Raw genomic sequence first — 15829 nt, forward strand, 5'->3', positions numbered from 1 at the left:
CACCTCGCTCTCCCTGTGCCCCGTTACAACACGCAAAGCTGTTTTCCTGCCTTTTGGAGCTGGTTGAGACATACAGATGACGAGCGCTGTAACATAATGCATTTTTATTATTATTAAGCTCCCAGTGCCTCTTTCCCTGTCAGCATAATAGGGCTAATGAAATGTACCTACTGCTCACGGGAGCTGGGAGGACAATTTGGGCCGGTTCTCCGCAGCATTTGGAGCGCTGCTGGTTATTTATTCCGGCCGTGCTCTGCTCGGCGCTGCGCTCCTGGAGCCCGTCTCCCCCCGGCGGGGGCAGGATGCGGCCCCCGACGCCGTGCCGGTGCCAGGCATCCATCCTGCCACCGCCAGCACTGCCAGCTGGCCTCGGCACCATCTCCGCTCCAGGACAGTGGGCCAGGGTCCTCCCTGGTGCACCATCATTGGCTTTAACGAGGCTCCACCAGGGAAGGATTTGGCCTGCTCCGGTTGCGAGCTGCCTGCTGCTGCCAGCTGGAAGGCACAGCGGGTGCCGGAGAGGGGTCTGATGGCCCTGCTCGGTGTGGGATGGGGGGTCCCCGAGTCTCGGCTGGTCTTAGGGCACCAGCAGGCACCAACTGGGTGGGAAGAGCAGCGTGGTCCTTGTTGGGCATCCCCTGCCTCGCAATCTGCCAGGCTTTGCCTCCCTGCCCTCTCCCCTGGCTGCCTGGAGATGTGGAGGGAGAAAACCCATGAGCGAGGGGAAAAATGGGCAGTGGAGGGGGAAAACGGGCAGTGGATCCTTAAATGCCATGAGGGCTGATTCGAAGCTTCTGTGATCTGATCGGGCCCTCTGGATCCGACCCAATTTGCACATTACGTGGCTGTGATTGGCACTGGGGATGTGCGCTGAGAAGCCAAGCCTTGTTGCCCTGTGCCAAAGTTACCCGCTGACATCAGAGGGCTCCCGAAAACACCTTGTCTTGTTTCTCATGGCCCAATTACTTGGTTTGTAGCCCTCAAGACCTGGCAGAGCCCCCCACCAGCACTGTGACGAATGCCTGTGTACCACAGCATCCCCATGCAGGGCAATTTGGGTTTCAAGTGCCCAGAGATGGGGAGATAACACTGCTAACGTGCTGGAAGTGGAGGAAAAGTTTGTGTGCTGGCAGATCTGGGGCAGGATTTAAGGGCTGTCTGAAGCGAGGCACATCCAGGACTGCAGCCCTTGGCTTTCATCCTCCTCCCCGTAGGCATCTGTGAACCCTTCTCCTCTAAAGCTGCTCTCCCATTTTAATATTCCCTGCGGTGCTTTAGAGCTCGCTCAGGGCTATTTTTTGGGGGGAGGTGTATTTATAATTCAGTCGAAATGCAACAACGTTGTGGGTGATGGAGTGAGGTGGTGGGGTGCAGGTACAGGGGGACGTGTTGGGGCCACGGGGTTTCATCCCCCGTGGAGCTGTCACCCTGCTGCTGTCACCGGTCCCTTTGCACCCACGCCGGCACCTCGGGGGTGAGCTGAGGACAGGGGCACGAGGAGCAGCGGGGTGGGAGAGAACAGGGATGTGCTACAGCACAAACCCTCGGGAGCCGATAACTTGTGGGGAAGGCTTTGCCAGGAGGGAAAAAAAAAAAAAAAGGGAAAAAAAACTGTAAATTCGCTTTGTTTTGATATTCCAGTACTCCTTCTCGGGTGCTGTACGTGCTAATGTGTACGATATCGGAACAAAGTCTTCAGATGGCTCCTAACAGTTTGTGCCTCGCCTGCTCTGTGGAAATGTTGACGCCGAAGCAGAAGCGTGGTGCTGGGCGCCTGCTCCTCCCGGGGGAGGAAAAGTGCCCCCGTGTCAGCCCCCGGCCCGGCTCTGCCTCCGTGCCTGCGTGCCTCAGCTAAGACTGAGCCGAGGCTCTTAGGCCTCCCTTCCCAGCGAAATGAGCAGCAAATCAATGCAGGCCTAATAAAAGATGATTGGAAATTGCTAATAGGAGCGTGGGAGGGCAGCCCTGCCTCCCGGAGCCAAGATGAGTATGGATTTTCTCATGCCAGGGACTGTAAACACTTCTCCAGCTCCCCGGGGAGCCCCGGATGCTCACCCTCTCCCTGTGTCCTCGTCGTTCTGTGTCCACAGAGGGAGCCCAGTACTGGCAATTAGCTGGATTAATTAGCCAGCTCCTTTCTGAGGCTGCCTGCTCTCTGCAGGTGGCTCAGTTGGTCTGGGACGGGTGGTGTGGATGGGGGCAAAGCCTGCAAGATCTGCTCTGCTCCTCGCCAGCACTCAGCCCCCCTCCTACACATGTGGCCTGGAGGGGCTGGGGGTGAATTAAAAGGGGGCAGAGGCTGGGAGGCTTCAACCTCTGCTCCCGATGGCTGCTCACACTTTATTTATGGACCCAGACCTCCACCACTCCTCTGACATCTGCAGCTCCGTGCCAGCACCCAGCGTCCCAGCTCCCCGCAGCCCCCCGATCCCAATAACTCTGCTCCGTGCTCTGCTGGGGGGTGATGGATGAGATCCGAGGTGTTTGATTCATACGAGCTGTGCTCACCTTGCAGAAGGGGCTGTCACAGAAATAATAAACCTGCTCGGTGTAATGCCCGGAGAGGCCATCGGATGGGCAGAGGGACCGGCGTAGATCCTCTTCGTTGTGGTTTCAAGGAAAGAGTGCTTTGGAGAAAGACTGATTATGGGCTGCAGGACGGCTGCACAGACTGTAAATAATCATTTGAGCCGTGTCTGCAGTGGGAGCAGGGTCCTGTCACCCTCCGCGTGGTGCTGATGCTCTGATAGGGACAAACGCTGACCCGCGGTCCCTGGGGTCTAAGGGGATGCTGCAAGGAGCAGGGGGTTGGCAGGGAGTGGTGAAGTGACTGCCCCTTGTCACCCAGGGGGAAAGGTGGCACTGTCTGGGTGCTGTGGCACGCCAGCTATCACGCCTGTGCTGGCTGCATCAGCACCTGTTTCATTCAGGAGATGCAAAACCCTGCAGGGCGCTGCATAGGGTGTGTAGTCCATTGCTTGGTCCATCAGGAGCTGCCTCACATCACAGCATCGCCCCTCCTTCGGCCAGAGGCAGCTTTCAGGATGCTTTTTCTTTTGGAGGAAGGTGTCCGGGTGCTCAGGACACGGAGCTTTGAGGTGCGATGCCCAAAGCCCCGCTGGCACCTCTGCGGCTGGCAGCAGCCCGTGCACACGCAGCACCACGGCAAAAAGTATTAACGGGGGGGAGAAGTTAACCACATTTATTTAACTGCAAAAAAAGGTTGTTTTTATATGCCTTTATTGGAATATAAAGACAGCTTTTATAACCTTTTAAAGGGACATAAAAGCAGCTTGGAGACTGAAAAGCTCACACCAATTTAAAACAGACGGAGCGGGAAGGGAGGAGGGCAAAGATCTGCAGCGTCCTGGGGTCAGGAGTGACCGGCGGGGGGATGCTGCTCAGGATGGGCTCAGCTCCAAGCCGGCTGCAGCACTGACAGGCTCTGGGCAGCTCTGGAGCCTTCACTGCTGTTTGCAGCCCTGTCTCTGGGCTTTGCTGTGTGTTCCTCTTCTCGGCAGCTGCAGAGCCAGCGTCTCAGACCTCTGTAGGGAGGGGAGGTGTCACATGTAATGAGCTAACCCCTTTATTGCATTGCCCTCCCCAGACCACTGTGAATAAATCCTGCTTTGCCTTTGTTCCTCCTGGAACGAGGGAGGAGCGGCTCGGTAAAGGTTTGGGGCTGGAGCAACTCTGCAAACTGCACGTAAGCTCTCCAGTGGGGTTCGAGCCCAGACCCTATTTCTACAAGGCAGCAAGGGCTGCAGCAATGTGGATGTATTTGGGGTGTGTTTGCAGGGCTCTGGGGATGTGAGATAGCAGCGAGGACCAGGAGGGACCCGGGCAGCCAGCGTGGGACCCCCTGGAGGCTGGGCTTGCACCTCCTGTCATTGCCCCACTGCCCTGAGCTTTTGGGGTCAGTGCAGGGCGCGTGCTGCAAGGGAGCCGGGTGCGCTCCACCTGCCGGGGCAGCCGTGCCTTGGTGTCTTCATCCCTTCCATGTTCACACAGCGGGCGAGCTGCTGCGACATTAAAAGCAGAGAGTGACCTTTCCACCGGCCTCCAGAGGAGGGGAGAGCCGAGCCCCTGCCTGCAGCAAGGCAGGCGTTGAATATGGATGGGTCGTGATCCTCCGTGAGCCCCGCGCCGGCTCCCAAATAATGGGCTTCCAGAGGTAATGCTGGATGGCCGCAAAGGGGACGGCAACAGCAGCAGCAGCTGCTTCTAATTTTTCTTCATGGGGAGGGAGGTGGTGCTGAGAGCACCCCGCATTGTCTGCACATATTTTTCATCATTATAGGCAGAAATGCCAGAGCGGTGACAGATATTAATGCAGTTCGCTCCGGGAGAAAATCTTCTTTCCATCAGACTCCATGTGCAGCAAGAGGGCAGTGCCATTTGCAACCCTAGGGAGGATGTGTTTGAAAGGTGATGCGTTTTTTACCCGGGAAGTTTTATTCCAAGACGGAGCTCGGGTTGCAGAAAGGCCACCTGGAAGCATCACGCCTGGGGCCGCAGGACTGCTCCGTGCCCATGCCGGCGACCCAAACGAAAGTGAATTGGTAGCAGTGCTGGGAAGTAATTGGGATTTGGTGTGAGGCAAATTGCCCTCCCAGAGCTCCCCATGAGACAGCAGTGGCTACACGTGAGCACGGGGGGGTCACTATCCCCTGCACAGTGGTTTTGGTGACCTGGGGTGCCGGCCACCCAAGCACGCAGCGATGCCGTGGTGCCAGCTCCCAGCCATGAGGTTTGTGGAGTTACTCTACACAGGGCTGCACTTCCTTGCACCCCTCAGCCTCCTTTTATTTGCTTATCCCACTAAATATTCATCAGTAACATTTAAGACAAAGGAAAGAGATAATTACAAGGGGAGAGTTTTTTTGCAGTATTAAAGGTTAACAGAATTCTTGGCATTTGTGCCTTGTCGATCTCCATGTAATTATGCTCATTTCCCAGAATTCAGAGGCGACTGTGCCTGTTAACGCTCAAAGATGGTACCCCGGGAATTAAATTTATGAGATCATTTCTCAAAATCTTCAGATTCAAACCAAGCGTCTTGCTTAATGGCATGACTATTATTAATATTATTCTTGGATGCGCAGCGCCGCGAGGGTCAGAGGACCAGTGGCACAACTAAAATTGATGCACGCAGGCAGCACCGTGCCCGGCTTTTGTTCCCGAGGAGCGAGCAATTTGGCAATCTCGGCGCTTGTGAAACGAGACTTTGTCACTTTGGGTTGGCAGGAACTGGGAGAGTTTGATTTTCAGAGATGCCCAAAGCCTGGCAGGAGGCTGGGCTTGCATTGAGGGCTGCTGGGTGCTCGGTGCTTTGCCAAGAGGGACTGGAGGGGCTCTGCTGTTAGTGTCTGTTTTTTGGAAAAGCCTTGGCCTAAATCAAGAAATCTGCTCAGCTCCTGGTGCCTGCTCATCCTGGTTTGTGCACACCGAGCAGTATCCTGGTAGGAAAGGGCTGGTGGGAGTTGGCTTGGCTGGGGAAACGAGGAGGGGAGGTGGGTTAAGATTTCCCCTCCCGCTCCCCCCAGGGGTTAGGTGGCACCCAGCGGGGCTGGGGGTGCTCGGCTCCCTGCTCCTTGGTTGTCCCTGCTGCCACCTCTCCCAGCTGACCCTGCTGAGGGTGCCTGGGCTCTGGTCCCCATAGCCCCGGGCTCATGGACGGGTCTGGGCTGGAGGAGAGGCTCACGGGGAGGCGAGAGGAGGAGGAGGAAGGTGGAGGGCTGCAAAATGCCTGGCTCCCCACAGCCTCTTTCAGCTGAGATCCTCTCGTGTTTAATGAGAAAACAGCTGTTAGCCCACACAACACGCCTTATCGGTGCATGGCAGGAGGCAAACCGAGAAATTCAGGGAGGAAAGCTCATGTCTCTGCGTTGGACGTGTCCACGCTGCAGCTCCCAAATATCCTCGGTGGGAACCGAGGCATGGCTTGCTTTGCTTTCCAGCCTATTAAGCTCTCTCCCCCTGTCGCTCTTCCCATGCACGCTTACTCCTGTTAAAATGCAGAGTGGATTGAGTTGTAGAGCACTGGGTTAATGTCATACGCTTATAAAATGCTATTAGATGGCTAATGGCATGATTTTATCCGATGTCATCAGCTGTCTCTGGCACCTGATTCATTCTGATCAAATGCTGCCGTGGATGGAGCGTGAGCAGGGAGGATGCCTTCCTAAGCATTAATGCAGCCACGTAACTTCCCTACGAGGAGCAGATTTATATAAAACCAATATTGATCTGTACCAAGGACGGCCGGGATCAATCCCGGTTAATGACTTCCCCAGTGCCAACGTGGCTCGGTATCTCTGATAATTTTTTTAAGTCTCTGTATAGACGTTAAGGCTGCACGGATGGAGGTGTCACTTGGTAAATACATATGTTGTGTTGGGTGGGCTGTCGTCAGAGGCTCGGGTGCTGAGAATTACGAGAAAAGAGCAATCCTGAAGGAAAAAAACAGGCCGTGGGGACCGCTGTGCGTCCCCTCCCGAGCCGCAGTGCTGCCTGGCCCATCTGCAATGCAAACCAGAGCATCCTCAAGGTTGCTGTGGTTTATCCCAAGGCGTGACAGTGATGCTGCAGGGTGTTGTGGCAGCTCGTGCTGAGGTCTTCCTCCTGCCCCAGCCACCTTCCTCTTCCTCAGGTGGTACATACGTTCTGGGTTGCCTCTTGCTGTGCTGCAGGGAGGCGAATCCTTTGCTAGGTACGGTTACTGCGAGGTCAGGTAAATGCCAGTGAAATATTAACAGCATTGTTAGTTGGGATGTTAAAGCAACCTGGGCTGTTTTAAACCCGGTTACTGTGGTCACTGCTGGCTTCTGATGGTGCTGCAACAGGTTGGAGATGTCTGGGCAAAAGAAAGAGCAAGGAGCAGGTGCTGGGGACAGCTTTTAGCCATCTGCAACCCAGCCTGTGCCTGCTGTGGTCTGAGTGCCCGCGGGGACACTCCTCACGTTCAGAAAAATGGCCCAGAAATGTCCCCAAATGGGCGATTTCACTGCTTGGCTCAGAAATGCCTTTGGGGTGAGAAGGGCTCAAAATGGCTCCAGCCCAGTAAGGCTCTCAATCATCCTTCCTTAATTGGGGCCAGTGTTAACAAGGGGATAAATGAGTCAGGGTGGAAGCAGAGCAGGGCCCACGGCCTTTGTGCCTTGGTGAATGGTCGCAGGCACTGAGGGCTGGGGGTTATTCAGGAAAAGCTCCCCCAGAGCCATGTGTCATTCACCTGACTAATGCCAAGAGAATTACAGCACTTTTTGCAACTCTGGGCTTATTGAGGAATAATGTGCGCGATAGCACGGGTGGGGGGTTGGAAATGGTGTTTTCATTTCGAAGGAACGAGAGCGGCCGGAGCATAAATTATGTTTCTGATCATATTTGGCAATTTCAGATTAAAAATAAATTTCTGCTTTGGGGTTATAGATTGCCATCTATCAGCTTCGTGAAAAGGAAAAAAGGAATTAAAAGCAAAATCTGGCTGTACAAATTGCCTTGCTATGACCTACTTATTGGAAGTCGTTTTTTCTTTTTTTTTTTTTTTTTCTTCGAGGAATGAAATGTTTCGGTGCTGGGAGGTGTGGGATTGTATGGATATAGGCTCGTTGGCAGGTATACAGGCAGGGGTGGTGTGTGGGGATCAATCATCCTTCCCTGCAAGCAGCTACACGTAAAATAGATGCTGGAGCGCTGCTAGGCGTTTCTGAGGAGGCTGGAGAAAACGTGACAATTGGGTTATTTCAATTGATGGGGGAATGTTGGCTGCAGCTTTGCATCTGGATATTGGCCTCTGGGACTGCTCGGATCTGCAGATGAGGCTCCTGGGTTTGGTTCTCTGGTTTTGCTCAAAAGATGGGAGTTTGGGCAGCGTTTGCTTGGAGGCTTCTGGGCCGTGCCAAGGAAGCTGGCTCCTTGCAGCAGACACTAGCCCAGGAGGGGCAATTTTTCCCCTGGGGGCATTTTGGGCCCTATTTTACCTGAAATCAGCCTCGTGCGAGGGCCCCAGCTGCAGCAGCAAAGGGCAGAGAGACATTTCCAGGAGTCGCTGCGAATTGGCCCTGCCGAGCATCTCCCCGTCCAATCTCCTCGAAAATTGTGTAAATATCTGCTGAAAATGGTTCTGCCTGGCTCCGTGCCCCCACTGCCCTCCGAGCGTGGTCCCCAGGCGATGCTTTCCTTCCTCCGCTGCCCTGTTTATGGTCTCTGCCAGGAGAGGGGGGCCTTTAGCCTTGCTGGGAAGGAGGAGACGCGGCGAGAAATCTGCGCAGAGAGGCCGTGCGTGTGCTGTGCTCGTTCCGCTTGTCTCCCGCCTGTTGCTCACGAAGGGGAGGAAAAAAAAAAAAAAAAAAAAAAAGACTTTTATCTGAGCGGGAAGAAAGCGAGGGAGCTGAAAGCAAGGGGCCGCGTTTCGTGCTCGGCTAGGTGCTGCTTTGCAAGCATCTTAGCCCGTGTATGGCAGGCTCTGCTGCTGTCTGTGGTCAAAAACCAGCGAAGGAAAAAAGGCTCTCTCATCCCTAGAGGAGGCTACAAAGCTCCCTTTCTCTTGCTACTGAACCTTCACAGCTGGACTCAGTTGCTGGCTCCTCTGCTGCTGGAGCAACTGAATTATTGAAAGGAATCTTGATTTCGTTTTCTCTTTGCCGTTTTCGTGTGTTGTGTTTATTGTCTATAGATATTTTTAAAGTCTGAAGCAATTACAGCTGTCAGAAAAGAGACGAACTGTGACAGGCTGATTTATATGTACATTGGATGTATGCAAGAGAGGGAGAATGGAGCCGAGGAGACAGCCCAAGGATTCTGCTGGGCTTTAGGGAGCAGGAGCCAGCGATGCTGGGTTTAAATTCCTTGGGATGTTCAAATAACGCCCGTGATTTCCTCACACTGAGCCAAATCCAGCCCTTGCATGGGCTGGAGCTCCTCGGCAGGAGCTGCCTCCCTTCGTAGCGGGGGGTTAATCGGGGCTGGGATGTCTGGAAGTCGCCCCAAACCCACTGCACCAAGCCCAGCCAGGTCCTTCCCTCCCTATTTAAGATGTTCCTGGTGATCTGGGCCCGGCTATGGTGTTAGGAGGTTAACTGGAGGGGTTTTTGGGAGCCCTCTGCTTTTGATAAGAAGCCCAGCTTTGCATGGGGAGCAAGCTCTGGAGTGATGAGTGATGGTTTTGTGGGGTCCTGTGCTCGAGGGCGTTCCCCAGCAGCTCACAGGGGGGTCCCCATCCTGCCGGGGTGCTGCAGCAATTGGCAAAAGCAGCTCCTTCTGTTCCTCACCACTTCGTGCATCCCTGAAAATTGCCTGGTCTAAGGGAAACGCGATCCTGCACAAGGGGTTTCATCCGATGATGGATGACCTTGCGGTCTCGGAGAGCTCTGGCATGGAGCTTGTGGCCCCAGGGGGTCTGCGGCTCACACACTAAACCCCTCCTGAACCCAAAGCAGGCGTTTGTCCCTCCCTGCCACGGGCAGAGGCAGCTGCAGGGCTCAGCTCCCCCTGCCAAGAGCCGGGGAGCAGAGAGGGGAAGGCTGGAGGCAGCACATCCCACCTGTGCCAAATTTGAAGAGCAGAGCCTTCGGGAGAGGGAGAAGTCAAGAGGGACTCGCGAAGCGATCCCCTTCTCGTATGACCTATCGGCACGCACCATAATAATAAAGCTCTGTTTGATGGAGTGTTTCCTCTGCCCGGCACAGCTCATAATGTTGTCGAGATTAAATAGCACAGTTAGTGAATTAAGTGGTAGTTTACAGGGGATTCGGAGGCTCCGGGGATTAGTAACGGGCTACGGATCCTTTCACATCTAGGTCACCCATTTGAATCCCGCTCAGGTTGGCAGCGATTTGAAGGAAAAAAAAAAAATAAATTATTGGTGCTGTGTGATGCTGTGGTGAGGCACGGGGGGAGGCAGGACTTTGGGATAAGGTCCCATGTGGAGAAACCCTTGGGGACAGCGGGTGGGGGAGGCCTGGCAGCATTGGGGTGCAGCACCCCAAATTTCTTCTCGACCATCCCAAAAGGCAGGAGCAGCCCGGGGCAGGGGTCCAGCAGCGGAGGATTTTAGCTGAAGGCGAAGCCGTGTCTCGGCTGCTGGCTCTGCACTTGCTCAGAGGCTCCAGGACTTTGTGCTCCGAGGCTGGCTCCCCGGCACCTTGCACCAGCACGAAACTGTGCCTGGAAACATGAACGTGTTAGCTGCTAGCGGGAGGAAGGAGGAATTGCCAGGCATAAGCAAACGTGCTATTTGTTAAATTATGAGCTGATAAAAAGTACTCGGGGACCGTGCGTGCAGCTGGGGAGGAATTCACCACCTACACTCACGCTGTGCCTCTGTGAGGTGCGGGGACCGGGAGGGCACTCGCTGCCCCCCCCGATAACGGGGAGAATTGTCCCGTGCCTCAGTTTCCCCTCCTGCAGAGGGGCTTTGCAGCCTGGGGAGGGGCAGGCGAGGAGGTCGAGGAGGGCAAAATGTCAGAGGTGGCTCGGTGCCGGCCGCAGGTAAGCACGGCGGGGAGGCGAGGGGAGAGGCGCGCGGTGCGTTGGGGGTTAAAGCGGGCGTCCTTCGCCTGCCAGGCGCGCTGCTGCCGCTGCCTGCGTGCGGTGCGGTGCGGGGTGCGTGCGGGTGTGCGGGAGCCAAAGTGGCGGTCAGCGATGGAGCCGCTGCCATGACAACCCCGGGCAGTCAGCCTGAGCCTGCCTGCCGCGCAGGGATGCTCGCGGCCAGCCGCGCCAACGGGGCTGGGATGCTGCCGCTCGCCCGCGCCCCGCCGGCCACCCCGCTTCTGCGCTGAGACATCGTCCCGGAGCTCCCGGCATCATCCCGCAGCTCCCGGCATCATCCCAGCATCGTCCCCACACCCCGCATCCCGCCCGGAGCAGCCTGCTTTTGGGAGCCGGCAGTGGGGCTGGAGGAGAGGAGGAACTGCTGGGCACCTCGGAGCCCTTTGCCCGCTGTGCCTTTTTTTTTTTTTTTGCGTCCGGACCTGTTTGTTAGCTCGCTCCAGGGGTGGTGTTTTTTCTGGCTTTTTTAATATATATATATATATTTTTTGGTGGATTTTTCTTTTTGGTGTTTGGTTTTTGTTATTGTTTTTTTGGTTTTGTTTTTTTTTTTGGACTGCCCCCGCTCGGGGAGCCGTGAACTCGGGACAAGTGTGTGTGTGCGGGGCGGGAGCGTGGCGCAGCCGGGCGGCTCCCGGCACCTCCTTGCCCAAGTGAGCCTCGGACTGCTTCCCGGGAAGAGCCGGCTCGCCCAGCGTCCAGCACCTTTGCCACTTCTCCTCCTCCTCTTCCTCCTCCCCCCGGCCCTCCCGTCCTCCTCCCTCACCCAAGGATACTGGGGACTCCCTCCGGATGCCGCTCGGCAGGCTCAGTGCTCGCAGGCTGCCTTTCCAGGGGCTCTCCTGATCTCCGTGGAGCTCCGCATCGCTCGCCTCCGCGCCTGCCCCGGTGGTTTTGCTCCCCCCCGTCCCCACACACACGCACCCCCTCCCTCCTCTCCCCCCTTTTCGCTCCTGGTGGCCTTGTCGGGTGTGTTTTTTGCCTGGTGGAAAAGTCCCTGCTGCCCAGGATGGGGGTCGGTGGGTGCTTAGCCCTGCCCTGGAGGTGCCTAGTCGTCCTCTGTCTCAGGCTGCTCTTCCTTGTGCCCGCAGGAGTGCCCGTGCGCAGCGGAGATGCCACCTTCCCCAAAGCTATGGACAACGTGACTGTGCGGCAAGGGGAGAGTGCCACGCTCAGGTAGGAGCCGCTGCCTTTCTGCCTTTTGGGGGAAGGGGGGATCTGGGGGGGTCGTGCAGCGCGGGGCGCGGTCGGTGCCTTCGGGGACGTGCCTCAGTTTCCCCGTGGGGGACGCATCCTGTCGGCTGGCGGTGCAGGACGGGCAGCGAGACGGAACGGAGATTTGGGTGCTGGGTTTGAGGGAGGGGGGCACAGCTGGCGTTGGCTCAGCACCCCCCAATCCTCACTGGGAAAGTTACTGCGGGGTTGGAGCTTGGTTTCTTTGTGGTCCCCCTGCTGTGGCTGCGGGGTCCTGGTGAGGGGTGTGCCGGCAAGGGGGGCTCCGCAGGGGTGCGGCGCTGGTATGCATCACCGCTGGAGTTGTGGAAATCCCGGAGGGGTTTTGTGCCTCTTTCCTCATGTCTGGATCCGCTGTGATGACGGGTGGAATATCTCCCTTAAATATCTCCCTGCTCCAAAGGCAGGGGGGTGCTGCTACCTGCTGGCATGCCCTCTTTGGGGTGGGGGGAGACGTGGGGCTGGGGTTTGCGCCCTGTGCCGAGGTCCTGCCTGCAGCCACAGCCTGAGGGGTGCAGGGGCTGATTTTGACCAGTTTAGCCCCTGGGATGTGCTGCGCCCAGGTACCTGTCCCGGCAGCAGGTGGGTGCAGTCCTCCAGGAGGTGCTGGCCAGGCTGTTTGGTAGCAGCGTTATAAATAAAAAGCTGTTTTTAAATTTTGCAGTGCTTACAACTCAAGTTTGCTCGGGAGGGACTTTGGTGGCAGCGCCGTGTGTAGGTGACACGCTCACATCTGGGTGTGTGCATGGGGGCTGCGCTCCTGCCCTACGCCAGCGAGTGGAGCAGGGCCAAGCCAGGGCAAAAACCCTGCCTTAAAAACCCCAGGGAGGTTTCTAAGCCAGCGCCCTTCTGGCAGGGTGGAAGGATTTAACCCAGGGGTTCAGTTTGGCCCCCAAAAAGTGAATCCTGCTGCTTGCAGCCCAGCCTCTCGTCCCTGCAGCCCCTGCACCTTCCTGGGAGGAAGGGATGGAGCGGCCAGGTGGCTGTCTCTGGTTTTGTCTTGTGTCCTGGCACAGCTGGACCAAGAGGCTGGGAAACTGGTGCATGAGGGAGGAGGACAGGGTGTCTTAAATCAGAGTGCACCCTATGATTTTTGGCTAAAATAAAACACCCCTTTTCCTCCCCAAATTATTTGGGCTCTCCTAAGCATTAAAAACCCTATAGGTCTTGCAATGGGGGCGTCAAAGAGGGACGATTTTGTGTTAGGGGAGGTCTGGGCAGCAAAATCTGCAGGAGGGTGGCAGTAGCAGGGTAGCACGAGAATGGGCTCCCTGAAAACTCCCTGGGAGGAGGAGGAGGAGAAGTGCTTTGGGGTTTGTGGCTCTGACTGTGCCACCACGGCCCCACTCAGCCCTCTCCCCACGTGCAGCGTGCGTGCTGACGCACCGGGCACTCGCCTGGTGTCCGCAGAGAACAAAGGGAGGCCGGGGTGAGTCAGCAGCAGAGATGCTTCCCTCGTCCTCGGCGAGGCCTGTTGGGTGACAAACGGGTGACAAATCCTGCACCTGCTTCGGGAAGCAGCCCTGGGGAGGGAGGGCGGCAGCTCGGCATCGCCCTGGGGCTGCAGCGTGTGTCCGAGCTCGGCTGGGGACCTGGCTGGTGGCGAGGGATGTCCGTGTCCCTGTGCAGGCACCTGGGCACGAGTGTGCCCCAAGAGACAGGCTTGGGAGTCCTGCACGTGGGCTTTGGGGTTTGCAAACAGTGCCGGTGACATTCCCAGCGCCCTGCCCCTTGGAGCAGGCGTTGCTCTTGGAAATTATGGTGTGCTGCTGCTGCCAGCTCCTTGCTTCAGTTGGGGAGCTGGCGAGGTGGAGGATCGCATTTTGCAGTAGCAGGGGCTGTTTTATTTTTCCTTCTGGTCTAAGGTGGGGATGACCAGGAGCTGTGGGTCCAGCGTGCTGCGTGCCCACGTAGGTCCCAGTCCCTGCAGGCTCCGTGAGGAACCGAGCACGTGAAAAACGCACGCTTCCAGCCGAGGAAATCAAGGGAGCGTGAATCTTCCTCCCTGCTCCCCTCCCAGCCCAGCTCCCGGCGTAGTGATCGATGTGCTGGTGGGGAGTTCACTTGGTCGGAATAGCAATGCTGCTCCGAGAGGCTCCGGCTGCTGCCCTCAGCACCCACCAGCGACCCCAGCAGGGTGGCAGGCAGGGGCTGGAGCTGGAAGCGTGCACGAGGCGGGGATAAACATCCCTCCTCTCTTCCCACTCGTTTCCATGCAGGGTGGGAAGATGGCGAGGTACAGCCAAGGACTTGGAAGGAAGCATATGTCTCTGGAGGTCCCTTCTTGTGCTTTTTTTTTTTTTTTTCTTTTCCCCAGCTGACAAAAGGAAAAGCAAGCTGAAAAAACGTAGCGGCTTCTCTACAAGTCCCTCTTTGGGCGAGCTGCAAGTAGGTTACTCCGTCGGTGGTGGCGGGGTGCCAGGGACCCCACAACGCCCTCGGTTCGAGGTGCCAGGGCAGAGCGAAGCGCTGTGCGAGCTGAGGCGTGTGCTGAGGGCTGCACCCCAAGGACTGGCGCTGGTTAATTGCTTTGTGCTCCCCTGCCCAGCCCTAACGTCTGTTCTAAAGGGCACGGGCACTGCTCCGTGGCTGTTGTGTAACCGGGTTTCACATCGCCGTGTTGCGCAGCCGCTGGGGCGTGTGGCTGCAGGCGCTGTGGTTGGGGCTGGGGCAGTTTGGGGGCAGTGAGGTTTGGGAACCCTCTTGCTGCCAGATCCCACAGGCTCCGGGGATGCAGAAGAGGGGTCCCCAGGCAGACGCGCTGCCCTGTGCTCATTTACCTCCAGGGATGGATCACAGCAGGTGCTACAACTGGGAGTCAGTGCAGGACTGGAGGTGTTCAGGTGTTTCCTTCTGTTTTAGGATGTCTGCTGTGCCGTGTTTTGGTACCAGCAGTGTAGGTCATAATTAAATTGAAACCCCTGGTTACAGCTAGGGATGGAGCTGGAGCCTGGGGCTGGAGGCGCTGGATTCACTCCTGGAAGCAGCAAAACCTGCAGGGATAGGAAAAGGGTCGGGGGATGCTGGGTCCCACAGCTGAGGTTTTTTTTACTGATGGTGCATTGCTCTCTGAGCTGAGGCTCCTCCTGCTTTTGGGGTTACACTTAGGACTCGAGCAGAGGCTGGGATAGGTCAGAGCTGTCTGTGTTCCTCCCACCTGAGGATGGGGTCCATCTACTCTCCCTGCAACCCCACAGCTCCCGGCCGGTGCCTGCCCTCTCCAGGATGGGACTGCACTGTTTGCAGCCCCATCCAACGCTGGAACCGAATCCAGGCGTTTCTGAGACCCTTGGAGGAGTTCTCTTAGCACCAAAACAAATGCCTTGATTACGATTTCGCTTTAATTGGCAGCAGTCAGCGCTTTCCACTGCGAGGCTCTGACGATGCCATCAGCATGCCCTGGCACGGCATCCCCCCAAATTCACCGGTGCCCCGAGCGGGTGCCGTGCAGATCCCACCGGAGGGCGAGGACCACTTATTTCCTCGGCTCCTCTCCACATCGCCCCTGGCTTTCTTGGCTTTATTTGCTCCCTCTTTGATTTGAATGGGAAAAGTCAAATCTGAGTTTAATGTGAAACGAAGCTTTTTTTTTTTTTTTTAACCCCGATGTTTCCTGTGGTTTCCACTCAGGCTTTGAAAAATGCCGTGCGCTCTGCCACTAATCTCTGCAGTGTTTTACCCAAGCCTGCTTTGCAAATGTATTTTGCCCCTGTTGTGCTCTTGAAGTAATTTTCGAGAAATGATAACTTGGCCGTGAAACAAAACAAAATCAAGCGTGTTTGTTTGACTTTCATGGATACAAACAGAAACTGCCTGTTTGCGAAGCAGAAAGGGATCTTACTCAGAAATGGGTCTGCTTTCTGCGGCTCTGTGCTGCTCCATCTTACTCCTTTTACCCATGGGAATTCGTGTTTTTGTGCAATGTGACCAACAGGGCTGGTTTGTGGGGTCCGAACCCGGCCCCCTCCCAACTACCTGCAGCCCCCCGGGATGGGGCTGCCCCTGCTGGCTCCCTGCTGGAGCCGTGGCAGCCCTCGGCTGA

General features: G+C 56.6%; 1 protein-coding gene across 5 annotated transcripts in view; it reads left to right on the forward strand.

The window, feature by feature from the left end:
• LOC116497816 (protein CEPU-1) overlaps window positions 1–15829 on the forward strand; it is a 320106-nt gene that overhangs the window by 175558 nt on the left and 128719 nt on the right. For 2 of the 5 annotated variants that reach the window (XM_032201749.1, XM_032201751.1), the window contains exon 1: window positions 11532–11730. In XM_032201749.1, coding sequence (XP_032057640.1) covers window positions 11564–11730 — 167 coding nt within the window. In that variant the 5' untranslated portion in view covers window positions 11532–11563. Of the gene's footprint in view, window positions 1–11113; window positions 11208–11384; window positions 11443–11531; window positions 11731–15829 lie in introns of those variants that run through there. The other 3 variants (XM_032201753.1, XM_032201752.1, XM_032201750.1) reach the window with 3 other exon arrangements.

Source organism: Aythya fuligula, chromosome 22 (genome assembly GCF_009819795.1).
Source record: "Aythya fuligula isolate bAytFul2 chromosome 22, bAytFul2.pri, whole genome shotgun sequence".
Taxonomy (NCBI): Eukaryota; Metazoa; Chordata; class Aves; order Anseriformes; family Anatidae; genus Aythya; species Aythya fuligula.